This window comes from Erpetoichthys calabaricus, chromosome 2 (assembly GCF_900747795.2).
Source record: "Erpetoichthys calabaricus chromosome 2, fErpCal1.3, whole genome shotgun sequence".
NCBI classification, from domain to species: Eukaryota; Metazoa; Chordata; class Cladistia; order Polypteriformes; family Polypteridae; genus Erpetoichthys; species Erpetoichthys calabaricus.
In genome coordinates, this window is record NC_041395.2 from 277,618,588 (window position 1) to 277,631,722 (window position 13,135).

Sequence of the window (13,135 nt, forward strand, 5' to 3'; positions counted from 1 at the left end):
GGTGTAGCCATGGAAAATGCCGGAAAGGAAGAAACGAAAGGTTGACTCGGAGTGCAGAAATTTTCAGGAGAAGTGGACAAATTTGTATTTTTTTGTACAACAAGATGAGAAACCACTGTGTCTCAAGTGGAAGGAGACGGTTGCAGTATTCAAGGAGCACAATATTAAAAGACACTATGAAACTAAACACAAAACAAAGTATGATCAATGTGTTAGTTTGCCGCATGAAGAGAAGATTGCCAAGTGGCGTGAAGAGGTTGGTGGATTAACAAAACTGTTTAATAATAGAAGAAAAGAAAATGAAGCAGCAGTTCGAGTGAGTTTTTGGGTTGCTCACATATTGAGTAAGGAAGCCAAACCTTTTTCCGAAGGTGAATGTGTGAAAAAGTGCATTCTTGCAGTGGTAGAAGAACTTTGCCCGGAGAAAAAGAGTGCAATTGAGACTGTTAGTTTGTCTCGAATGACAATCACAAGACGAGTTGAAGATTTGGGAAGCGATCTTCTGCTGCAACTGAAGACGAAGGCGGGTCAATTTGAAATGTTTTCAATTGCTGCTGATGAATCTACAGATGTCACAGACACTGCTCAATTGTTGGTGTTTATTCGTGGTACAAACACTACTTTTCAAATTACTGAGGAGTTGGCGGCAATGAAAAGTATGAGTGGAACAACTACTGGGGAAGACTTGTTCAGAGAAGTATCACAAGTGATTGACGACCTTGGGCTCGACTGGAGTAAACTTGTAGGAGTGACTACGGATGGTGCAAAAAGCATGGTTGGACAGCACAATGGGTTGGCTTCCAGAATAAGTCAAAAAGTGCTCGCATCAAATGGTTCTTGACCCTTACAGCTCCACTGCATAATTCAACAGCAGAATCTCTGTGGAAAGCAATTGAAATTAAAACATGTTATGAAGGTCGTTGTTAAAACTGTGAACTTCATAAGATCACACGCGCTTAATCACAGGACTTTCAGAAAATATCACAGTGAAGTTCGTTGGTTGAGTCGAGGCAAAGTGTTAAAACGGTTTTTTGACCTGCGGCACGAGATAGATATCTTCATGACTGAAAAATCAAAGCAATTTCCTGAGCTTAGCGATCCCTCGTAGCTATGGGATTTTGTAATTTTGTGCGATTTAACTCAATATTTGAACGAACTCAATATAAAACTGCAAGGAAAAAACAAGCTTATCTGCCATGTGTATGCGGATATAAGTGCATTTCAAGCTAAATTGAGACTTTTCATGCAACACGCTGAAAGGGAGCAATTGGTGCATTTTCCGACGTGTACTGCACTACAACAGGCACAGATGAACGTTCACTTCCCAAAAAGAAGAATGGTCCAACTTCTGAAGCTGCTGAGTGAAAATTTTGAGGAGAGGTTTGCAGATTTCCATGACCTCGGGAGTGAAATCCATTTATTTGAAAATCCGTTTTCAGTTGACGTTCCCACTGCGCAAACTGATTTACAACTGGAACTGATCGAGTTACAATGCAATACGTCTCTGAAGGATAAATTTAGAGAAAAATCTCTACCAGAGTTTTATGCTGAACTGTTACCAGTGAACTTTCCAAATTTGCGAAAGGAAGGACTAAAAATGACCATGGCGTTTGCAAGCACATATGTTTGTGAACAAACTTTCTCCGTGATGAAGAGAGCAAAAACCGGGTCACGTTCTTGCATTACAGATGATCATCTTCATTCTGTGTTAAGGATCAATGTGACAAATCTTGACCCAAAAATTCCGAAACTGGTTTCTGAAAAACAACTGCAGACATCACACTAATAAAATAAGCATCGGATGGTGAGTCCACCAATTATTGATTTTTCATTTCTTTTCTCACGTTTCGGTAACTAGAATAATTTTAAATATCCATATTTAATTTTCGCATACGTTGTGGCCCACGAAATTCACAGCAAAGTCAAGTTTGGCCCCCATATTATGAAAGGTTGGGCACCACTGTGGTAGACAGTTGGACTTTCAAAACTAGACTTGATTTTTTTTTTTTTTTTTATATATAAAGATAAATGGATAGGATTGGCAAGCTTTGTTGGGCTGAATGGCCTGTTCTCATCTAGATTGTTCTAATGTTCTACAATACTCCAGCCCAGTCTCCTGGGGATATGAACCTGCAGTGCTAAACTACAGTGGCAGTTGATTTCTCGAAACACTGCACTGCACTACACTGTATGCTCATTAGCGCTTGATAAACTACATGTTGTGACCAATTTTGCTGAAAAGGTGTTACCCTTGTCTATAATGGCCATTTAAGCCTTTTCTGTAGTTTTGTCAACACTACAATTAGTTATTACAGTGTGCATGTTGTTCCTTTGCATTCTCTTGAGTGTAATTAATATATGGTGCTGATGTAAACGATTCAACAATATATTAATAGCTTGCTCTCCATTTTGATAACTCTGTATATAAATATTTGTCCAATCATTTGTTTTTTTTTCCTTATTAATGTAATGCTAGTTTAACAGTAAAGGTGAAAGTAACAACAATTTAAGTACACAAATTGCTGTATTTTTAAACATCAAATAGACTTTCATGATGCAAATAGAAAAAAGAGGTTTAACAGAATGGCTATTGTCTTGTCTGTCCAGCTTTGATGATGACCTCTTACTGAGCAAATTTCATGTGTTTCTCCACAGATATCCAATCTTGCAACTGTTTTTTTTTTCAGTAATGATTGCAGTCACCTTAGATGGGTGAATGGGTTTGGCTCTTTTCTGAGCACTTTACTCCTTAAACATCTTTGACTGAAGTTAGCCACTGCCACAAAGTCTTATGGGGGAGTGTTAGGGAACTGACCCCTTTTTGGCACAAACCCCTAGACAATTAGGAAAAAATTGGTTTTGCAGTAGAAAGGAATGGAGTAAGAAGTTATCTATATGGGTATGGAATTCCATTTTAAATGTATTCATCACTAATAATATAAAAACATTTTAAATTTGCCTCACCTCATATTTGCAGTATTAAAGTCACAATTATTTTTTCTCTCCAGGAATAATAAAATTCGTAACAAAGGTCCAAAGGACATCATGGCTTGTGAAGATATGTTCGGAGAAATCAAGTTTTACACCCACCTTCCAGATACTAATAACCTGAGCAAGTATGATTTCTTTATATGCATTGTGTATATGCATAAAATATTTCATAGTCTCCATTTTTACATATTATTGACATGCATTTCTGTATTGCAAAATTTTTTTAAAATTTTATTTCCTTTTTGTCTAAGTAATTTTTCTGATTAACATCCAATAAAATACATTCAGCTAGAGTAAAAACCAAAGTACTTCTGGCTCAAGAGCTGCTATAGGTTTATTAACTTACCCTGTTAGACAAACTTAAACTTCCTTTGGTTCATGGTCAGTAAAAAAAAAAAGAATGTTACACTTATCAGATATCGAATGCTACAGCCAGCAGAATATTAATGTTAGTATTTTTACAAAGCTACTTATGTCTATAGGAGTTTTAAAATACCAATATGTATGTGTTTTAAAGTCAGGTCAGTATTCCCATGCCGTTATAATAATAGAAGTAACATTTTATTTATATAATGCATTTCCTATTCTCGATTGCTTATGTGATTTAAGTTTCACCCTATTGTTGGTCTACTTGTACCAAAAGATGGAGCTTATTTAACAATATATTATAATGTATGGTAGTTGTTGAGACAAAGTTTAGAAGATGTAACTTACTGAATGTAATATGCACTACTGTATATACACTTATTTAAATATGACAAAAATCATGTTAATGGGTACTAAAGGCATACATTTCTATGATTTTATTTTTGCACTCAAAGTGGAATAATTTAAAAAAATAGCTTATTATTTTTCCATGAATTATATCTAAATATTTATCTTCCAGAGCAATCATTGACCCTTTAGAAAACTGGCTACAGCTGATGTTAAGGTGGGATCCTGTACAAAGAGGAGGTGGCTTAACCTCTGAGTCCAAGCGGCCTCAATGCTTTTTCCTTTTGGACCAAATATTGAGCATGAAGGTTAGTGAGAATTAGAGAACTTAGGCATCATGAAGAAAGTTTTTATCTATTTTAGAAACCTCTGAACACACTCAAGTAATTATTTGTAGTATTATTTGATGTTTTATATAAAAAAAAGAACTGTAATTGCCTAATTTCAATTTTCTGCATAATGCAGTTATTTAACACCACAGCCATAGCGTGTACTTTGAGACATTGTCATTTATCACCTCCCCAGAATTAGCTTTGCCAGTCCTTTTTTTTTTTTTCTTTTCTTTTTCTTTTGATGTCAGTTGAGACTCTACTAACATAAAAATAAATAGTATAACTAGATATCAGCAGAAATTGTTTTCTGGTTTAGGACATGCATTTGTTCATGTCAGGTGAGTGGAAATTTCAACCTAAATATATCCTTACTTTTCAACTAGTGGCAGAAGGTAATGGAAACATCATTACAGGAATAAACTGAAGATCACCCCACACGTCAATAAAAGGAAATACTCAGTAGTCATATTTCCTTACCGATATTTCATGTTCTGTTTCCTCATTCCATATCTCTTTTGCTACTGCAGTTGTATGGTAACTCAGGTAGCGGTCAGTCTACCTGCACAGTGGCTTTCTAAATTCGTTTTTAGGTACTCTGTGCCTAATTGATACTGTACATGTCCTTATTGTAGTTCCTCCACATTGATCTGTCAAGTCCTGTAAAAATAAGCCGTCATGGTTACATAGATGTGTTCAGAATTTTAGGATAAACTCTTAATGTTTAAAATGCAGCACTGTAATGAGATGCATCTTGTTACAGGATGATGTCCGAGTGTGTTGTGTATCTTTTAATAGCCTATAAGGTAGTGAACTGTTGGTGAGTTGTTACTGGCTACTTCACATGCCGTGGAGAATGAGCCACTGTAATGAGATGCATCTTGTTACAGGATGATGTCCGAGTGTGTTGTGTATCTTTTAATAGCCTATGAGGTAGTGAACTGTTGGTGAGTTGTTAACTGGCTACTTCACATGCCGTGGAGAATGAGCAGAATGAAAACTTGAGACAGGATATTTCCTAGTAGGTTCTGGTTGGTTGATTAAAATGATACCTGCTGTTATTAGGTGATCAGGCCACCCTGAAGCATTGAAGTTTTTGGTAATCTCTTAAGTGTTACTGTGCCTGTTTAGTTACTGTAGAAACTTTCAAACGATTTTTGTCATGTTTGTTTTTATTCATTAATATCGTTAAACAGGTGCATACTGTATTTTTATTTCTGTGTTCTTTTCTCATTCCATTATATTACATTTGCCACAAATGTGTTTTCAGTTATATTTGGGGTAACAAAAACAACTTTTTCCCCAACCATCCATCAGTGTAAACACTTTGTTGCCTTAGTTAATGTGGTGTGATCACATGTAAAAGAACTTTGGTGCATCCTCACTTTCATATACAGTACTGTGAGGCCAATTCTATTTTGATATATTTGAAGTAGCAGGACTTTGTGGTAAATTTATTTTTGTTATCAGGTGGTGCACATCTTGAATATGACTTCTGCCAAGGTCCATTCATTTCAGTTGGTCTCTGATGAAAGTCTACATTCTCTTCAGTTACGGATTGCAAAAGAAACATTTATTTCTCCACTTAATCAAGAATTACTACTGGAGACAGGAATTTCACTTGACCCAAGGAAACCTGCATCACAATGTGTATTAGATGGAGTGGTAAGTCTAAATTAAATGTTGACCCTTCCATCCTGGAAGCATTCTTAGAAATTGTCTCATGTGCGATATATCACTACATTAGTTAATAGCTCTTTGGATGTTTTCAGTCAGGTTTATTAATTTACAAAGACCTACCATATATAGCCATATGCAGCAAAAACATATGTATTTGGTGTATAGAACCAGAAAGCATGAAAAAGTAAAAAAATAAATAAATAAAATTTAACATACTTATTCAAAAAGTCAAAGAAAAATACACGAAAAGGGAAAAAATCTGCCTAGACCAGACATCATCACTTGGCACATTTATGAGTGCTCACATACTCCATTATATAGTCAATATGTAGCCTCCATGTAAACTCCAGAAATAGTTTACAACTTCATCAGAAATATCAGTGTTATTTTTATCCATCTTATATGTCCATGAGTGTGCTCTTCAGTATAAGTCAGAGTTCAGCTTGCATTCAGATCTTAAAATAAATTTCCTTAAGGCACCACTTAAGGCTGGTTTCTAATTTTGTGTCAAGCCTACCCCCAAAGCTACATGAGAAGCCTATGATGTCAAAAAAAGTTTATATTTCTGTGCCTGCACATGCCTGAACACTAATTGTCGATGTTTGAACCGTAAGAAAAGTGAATGATCCATTAAAAGTGATGCCAGCCAGGACAAAAAAAACCTTTTGCTCTCTAGGACTACCATATTTATACCTCACATTTTTAAGCTATTTCATACATTCACCGTCTTCCAAACCAGTGTTAGCTGATATTTCGCACCACAAATTGGCTGCCATTTGGCTGTTTTTGTAGTGTTGTGATGAAGTATCTAACTTCTTCAAGTCCTTCCTTGATCTGCTAAATGTTTACTTCAGAATAGTGGAACACAAATGGAACGCACTTCAGGAAATACGTAGTTACCAGATTGCCCAATCAAAGTCATAGGGTTTGTGTACATTTCACGTTGATGTGAAGTATAGTCACATTTTTGGGGAGGTGCACAGCTGAAATTCAGAAAGCAAGCTGAGTAAATGTCATATTGTAGATCTACAGAGAAGCTCAACCACTCAATTATGTGTCCCTCTAGAATGTGTTGGTTGCTGGGGTGGCAGGTCAGCTTCTGTATTTCTTTATAAAGTATGTTCTTGTACACCCCAGATAACCAAAATGGGGCAATGCCTACTTTCTCCACACATTTGATGATTTTATATTTAAAGCGTTATCTGTTTTTTTTTTTTGTTTTTTTAGAGAGGCTGGGATAGCTATATTGTTTACTTGTTTGACAGAAGCCTTACTGTATACCCTGGACCTTTTGCTGACCGTAAACTCCCAGATTATGTGAATTATATTGGTAAGATAATCTATATTTAAAAAATGACATATTTTTGTAATTTATTCATGAGTGTCTTTAAAATTTTTAATTCAAACATTCTTAAGTTGATATATGTATTTTTTTTTTCTTAAATATAGTGAGGGAGTCCAAAAAACAGTTTCCTATCAAAACACTGAGAAAAGGTTGGGGAGATGCTGTAGGTTATATCTGTGGTCTTAAAGAAGATTATAGCAGACTTTTTCAAGGACAGCGTGCAGCAATGTATGTAAATAATATGTTGATTTTATTTAATTTTTATGTTTTTTTTAATTTATAAAATATTCCCATACAGTGACATTGCTATATTTCAAAAAGTTACATTTCAAATGCATTTCGCTATTTTCACATGCATATACACTGACTCTGTGTGTGTGTGTGTGTGTGTGTGTGTGTGTGTGTGTGTGTGTGTGTGTGTGTATAATATACTGTATACATCAGTTCAGATATATGTAGTTTGTGTGTATATACAGTTGTGCTCATAAGTATATTTTCCTCTTCAGAATCTGTGAAATATTGGCCATTATTTGGAAAGTATAAGTAACCATGCAGAAAGCTTTTCTTTTAATTAGGGAGTGTGCTCAGTCAAAGCAATTTGTCATCACATAATTGGGTATGTCCTTTTTAACTCCTAATGATAACTAACAAATGGGACTGATCAAAAGTTTACATACCTTTGAATATTGGGATTGGGATAATATACATACAAGTGTATATATATAATGTGTGTGTCAAAATCTCCCCACCCCTCTTTCTCTAGCACACACACACACATTATATTATATATATATATATATATATATATATATATATATATATATATATATATATATAGATATATATATATATATATATATATATATATATATATATAATATATATATATATATATATATATATATATATATATATATATATATATATATATATATATATATATATATATAGATATATATATATAGATATAGATATATATATATATATATATATATATAGATATATATATATATATATATATATATATATATATATAGATATATATATAGATATAGATAGATAGATATAGATAGATAGATATAGATAGATAGATATATATATAGATAGATAGATATATATATAGATAGATAGATAGATATATATAATATAATGTGTGTGTGTGCTATAGAAAGAGGGGTGGGGAGATTTTGATTTCTATATTATAAAATGTTGTGCATTTTCAATTGTAGGTTAAGCCTTCTGCGGTATAACACTAACCTTACACGGTTCAAGAATTTGATGTTTTCAGTCTCTCAGCAATTAAAGGCAAAGTTGGAGTTTTTTAAGAGTAGCATTCAGTTTGACTTGGAGAAATACAGTGACCAGATGCAGTATGGAATATGTAAGTTAATTAAAAATATAAAGAACAATAATGAACTTACATAGTGAATGTTTCAATACAGTGATCTTTCTTACTAATTACATTTTTTTAGAATAATAACATTTAGGTGACTTTTTATGCATTTTCTGTATCTTTGAAATTGTGACAGTTTCATTATTTTAATGAAAATGTCATCTTTGTTGTAAAACTAGCCACTGTTAAATTCTGTTTCCATTTTATACCATTTTTAACATTCAACACCTACAATAATGTTTTTAATATTTAATATTGTACTCTGTAGACTACAGTTTTGCTTCTGTTTATTTGGAAAAAAATGTAAAGCTTTAAATCTTTTTTTCTCTTGTGAATTAAATAAAACATATATTTTGATTTTCAAAGCTTCTGAAAAGATGTTAAAGGCGTGGCAAGAGAATGAAGAGAAAGCAGATGCCTTTGCACAGGTTGTTTTCTTTATTTTAATTATATGATTACAAAATATTGTTACAAACCTATTTTAAGTATACCGTAATTTTGTTACAAATCCCTTTATAAAACTAAGTGCCAATGATAAATCTTTTATGATATACAGCATAAAGGTTACCATGAATGGTATTAACCAGAAAACAGTAACCTTTAAGAATACAAGAATGTTTTTAACCACTCAAAGTGAAGTCCACCTGTGGCCACAATATTTAATAGGTATATTTCTTTTCAATTAATAAATGTCGTATTGCCCACTTTATATACTTTAGAAAAGTGACTACAGGCTGTATTTTAATGCCTTTCACTAACCACATTTGCATGTGTTAGTATATATTTTTAAATATATTTGTTTTGCTACCCTTTCATAAAGGTTGCAGAGGTCAGCCACTTAGATGAAGAAATAATGTCTCTTCATTCAGAAATAGTTGAACTTCAGAGAAGTCCTTATGCCAGAAGGCAAAATGATGTCATGGAAGAGCTGTAAGTGACCAACTGACCTATTAATTCCCTTTTCTTAATTGTTCTTCTAGTATTTATCATTTCTGTTATCAGTATATAAAATTTATTTTATATCATTAGTTACCCATATTTATTTAATGCAGAAGGAGGCACTCAAGGGCAAAAATGAAAAGATTTTACATAAATTTGGTTCAAAAGTGTAATAATGGCATGAACGGAACAACATAACGAGGATTACAGTCAATCAAAGTCAGTGCAGGTTCTGGCTCATAATCTTTTTAAGTCCAATTTGCATCTAACTTGAACAAACCTGTGAAAGAATTTTTCAATGTTTAAATAAGAGAGGCCATAGGCAGCTTGTCTGTTTAAATTTTATATTTTTATTCAGTGATGCCACTAGTATCAGATTTTATTGGCATTTTTGTCAATTTTTAAAATAAATTACTAGAAATGTTCTTTTTGATCAATAGTGAGTACAGTAATCCCTCCTCCATCGCGGGGGTTGCGTTCCAGAGCCACCCGCGAAATAAGAAAATCCGCGAAGTAGAAACCATATGTTTATATGGTTATTTTTATATTGTCATGCTTGGGTCACAGATTTGTGCAGAAACACAGGAGGTTGTAGAGAGACAGGAACGTTATTCAAACACTGCAAACAAACATTTGTCTCTTTTTCAAAAGTTTAAACTGTGCTCCATGACAAGACAGAGATGACAGTTCAGTCTCACAATTAAAAGAATGCAAACATATCTTCCTGTTCAAAGGAGCAAACAAATCAATAGGGCTGTTTGGCTTTTAAGTATGCGAAGCACTGCGGCACAAAGCTGTTGAAGGCAGCAGCTCACACCCCCTCCGTCAGGAGCAGAGAGAGAGAGAGACAGATAAAAAAATCAATACGTGCCCTTCGTGCTTTTAAGTATGCAAAGCACCGAGCAGCATGTCGTTTCAGGAAGCAGCTGCACAAAAGATAGCAACGTGAAGATAATCTTTCAGCATTTTTAGACGAGCATCCATATCGTCTAGGTGTGAGAACAGCCCCCCTGCTCAATCCCCCTACGTCAGGATCAGAGAAAGTCAGCGCAAGAGAGAGAGAAAAGTAAGCCGGGTAGCTTCTCAGCCATCTGCCAATAGCGTCCCTTGTATGAAATCAACTGGGCAAACCAACTGAGGAAGCATGTACCAGAAATTAAAAGACCCATTGTCCGCAGAAACCCGCGAAGCAGCGAAAAATCCGCGATATATATTTAAATATGTTTACATATAAAATCCGCGATGGAGTGAAGCCGCGAAAGGCGAAGCGTGATATAGCGAGGGATTACTGTAGTTCCAAATCAACCCATCTGAAATGAGTACAAGAGAAAGATCTGTTTGTTCAGTGCATCAGTTACTACATATTTAAAAACTTAACAGCCTTGTCCATGCTTCCATGATACATTAGTTAATCATTTCTCTTCAAAGACACTGAAGAAACAAACGTGTGAAATTTCAAAATTCTCTTTTTAGAATCCTCAATATATTTTCAAGTGGAAGACATTTTTCCATTGGACAACTGTGACATTAAATCAGTTTTTGTAGCCAGAGTCAGTATACTGAACTTTAAATATGTTTGTTGTTATCTTTCAGTAGTTTAAAACTATTTTTCTTTTTGATCAATGTCCCCAATGTTTTGATAGTGTTTAAACTGGTTCAGTTATATAGTCTCCTCTCAACCTCAAAATATATTATGCACCTTCAAATAATAAAAAGGTGTAGAGACGATTGGAAGTATTAAAGCCTAAGTTACTAAAATACTATTATCTTTTTTTATTCAAGGCATCCTTAGACCAGTCTGTAGATGTAATTGCTACAGCATGTGTGGGGTCTATACCTTGGCTTTCACCAAATGGGTGCCTGGAGGCTAGATCAGCAAATCGAAAGATCTGTGTGAGGACTTACCTCTAGTTTCACTATCATGCCCCAGGATAAACATTTATAGTAGTACTGTAGCTGCGTTAATTCATTGAACAATCTAGTGATTTACACTCATTCAAGAGCACAACTTCTAGACAATTAAAGTTCTTGACTTGGGCAACTGGAATGCCTTACCAGTAAGGAATAAGCCAGGCTTAACCAAGAGAGAACCAGGTGCTGATTCCCTTCCCCGTTGCAGAGACCAGTGCAGCAACAGGTTTCCAAACCATTTACAATTTAATTTAATTCTAAGTTTTGAAAGTAATCATATTTTGGATGGTGGAATTCCACCTGTTCATGTGTGTGTCATTAGAAATGTTGATATGTTTAAAGAGGGCGGCACGGTGGCGCAGTGGTAGCGCTGCTGCCTCGCAGTTAGGAGACCCGGGTTTGCTTCCCGGGTCCTCCCTGCATGGAGTTTGCATGTTCTCCCCGTGTCTGCATGGGTTTCCTGCGGGCGCTCCGGTTTCCTCCCACAGTCCAAAGACATGCAGGTTAGGCGGATTGGCGATTCTAAATTGGCCCTAGTGTGTGCTTGGTGTGTGGGTGTGTTTGTGTGTGTCCTGCGGTGGGTTGGCACCCTGCCCGGGATTGGTTCCTGCCTTGTCCCCTGTGTTGGCTGGGATTGGCTCCAGCAGACCCCCGTGACCCTATGTTCGGATTCAGTGGGTTGGAAAATGGATGGATTGATATGTTTAAAGAGGATAAACTTTGAAAATCTGAGCTCTAGTATTTATCAAGCATTTGCTCTGTTTCTAAGAGATTGATTTTGATCTACTGTTGTCATTGATCCTTAGAAAGTGTTATGAGTTAGAGCCTTGCCATCGGTTGAAATAGTGAACTAAAGTGAAATCTCAATGCACTCTTCATTAATCCTCTGACTTTACAGGCCTTCTAGCCTGTGAGTGTTTCCAGCTGCGTCTAGTCAAGAATACCAAACAACTTGCAGCAATTTGATTTACTACCAGGCACTTCCTTTCAGATAACATACCTTTTGCAACAGAAAACGTTTGTCATTTTTTATTTTTTTTTTATTTAGTTTCTCTATCATATAGTGGTCCTATAGTGTTACCCTATTCTCACTTTCATACTCTCTCTTAAATAGACTTGAACAGTGTGTCCTAAATCCACACTATAGTCTTTGTATGTTTTATACTTGCCAGCTTACCCTGAAGGTACAGATGCAGTCTACAGCTGCACTTGTGGTCGCTCTTAGGATTGACTGCTACTGCAGCTAAAAACTTTTCCCATTATCTTATATCTATCTATGACACCAGGTTTTAATTTACACATTATAGATAAACATTCTATAATTTAAGGTTCTTAATGATCCCAGAGCAGAAGCTAAGCAAATGAGTATGACAAATTACATCAGTCCAACCTGGGTGTATAGCAGCTATTCTTGCTAGGAGTCTAGACAGCCGTTGTGCCTAGATATCTCTTTCATGTTATGAGCTATCCTGTCTCAGATCTGGCATAGTCTGTATAGCTCTGAATTTATACTGCTTTTTTGTTTACCTGCTGCACCTCAACCAATGGGGCATAATAGTGACTTGACTGTCATTTTCAGGTCTCATATCCTTGGACCAATCCTGGTTAATACTACGTTCATTTACCCCATACATCGGATGTCGGAACTGGGAATGACATCACATCTGTGCTGACCATGTGCCAGTAAAACATTCAAAAAATCAATATACATGCCTCCAGGAAAATCTATTGAGCTTGCTCTTTCAGAATACAGACAACTACTGAACAAGCTGATAAAAACGCATTACATTGTATTTTCCGCATCGAAACGTAGCAACATGTACTCAGATAGAA

General features: G+C 35.2%; 1 protein-coding gene across 1 annotated transcript in view; it reads left to right on the forward strand.

Annotated features, from left to right (window-relative positions):
• Positions 1–13,135, forward strand: part of chuk (component of inhibitor of nuclear factor kappa B kinase complex) — a 74,312-nt gene that overhangs the window by 44,376 nt on the left and 16,801 nt on the right. Inside the window, exons 9-16 of the mRNA XM_028795589.2 lie at positions 3,009–3,116; positions 3,878–4,013; positions 5,505–5,699; positions 6,942–7,044; positions 7,164–7,287; positions 8,289–8,440; positions 8,819–8,880; positions 9,273–9,382. Coding sequence (XP_028651422.1) covers positions 3,009–3,116; positions 3,878–4,013; positions 5,505–5,699; positions 6,942–7,044; positions 7,164–7,287; positions 8,289–8,440; positions 8,819–8,880; positions 9,273–9,382 — 990 coding nt within the window. The remainder of the gene's footprint in view (positions 1–3,008; positions 3,117–3,877; positions 4,014–5,504; positions 5,700–6,941; positions 7,045–7,163; positions 7,288–8,288; positions 8,441–8,818; positions 8,881–9,272; positions 9,383–13,135) is intronic.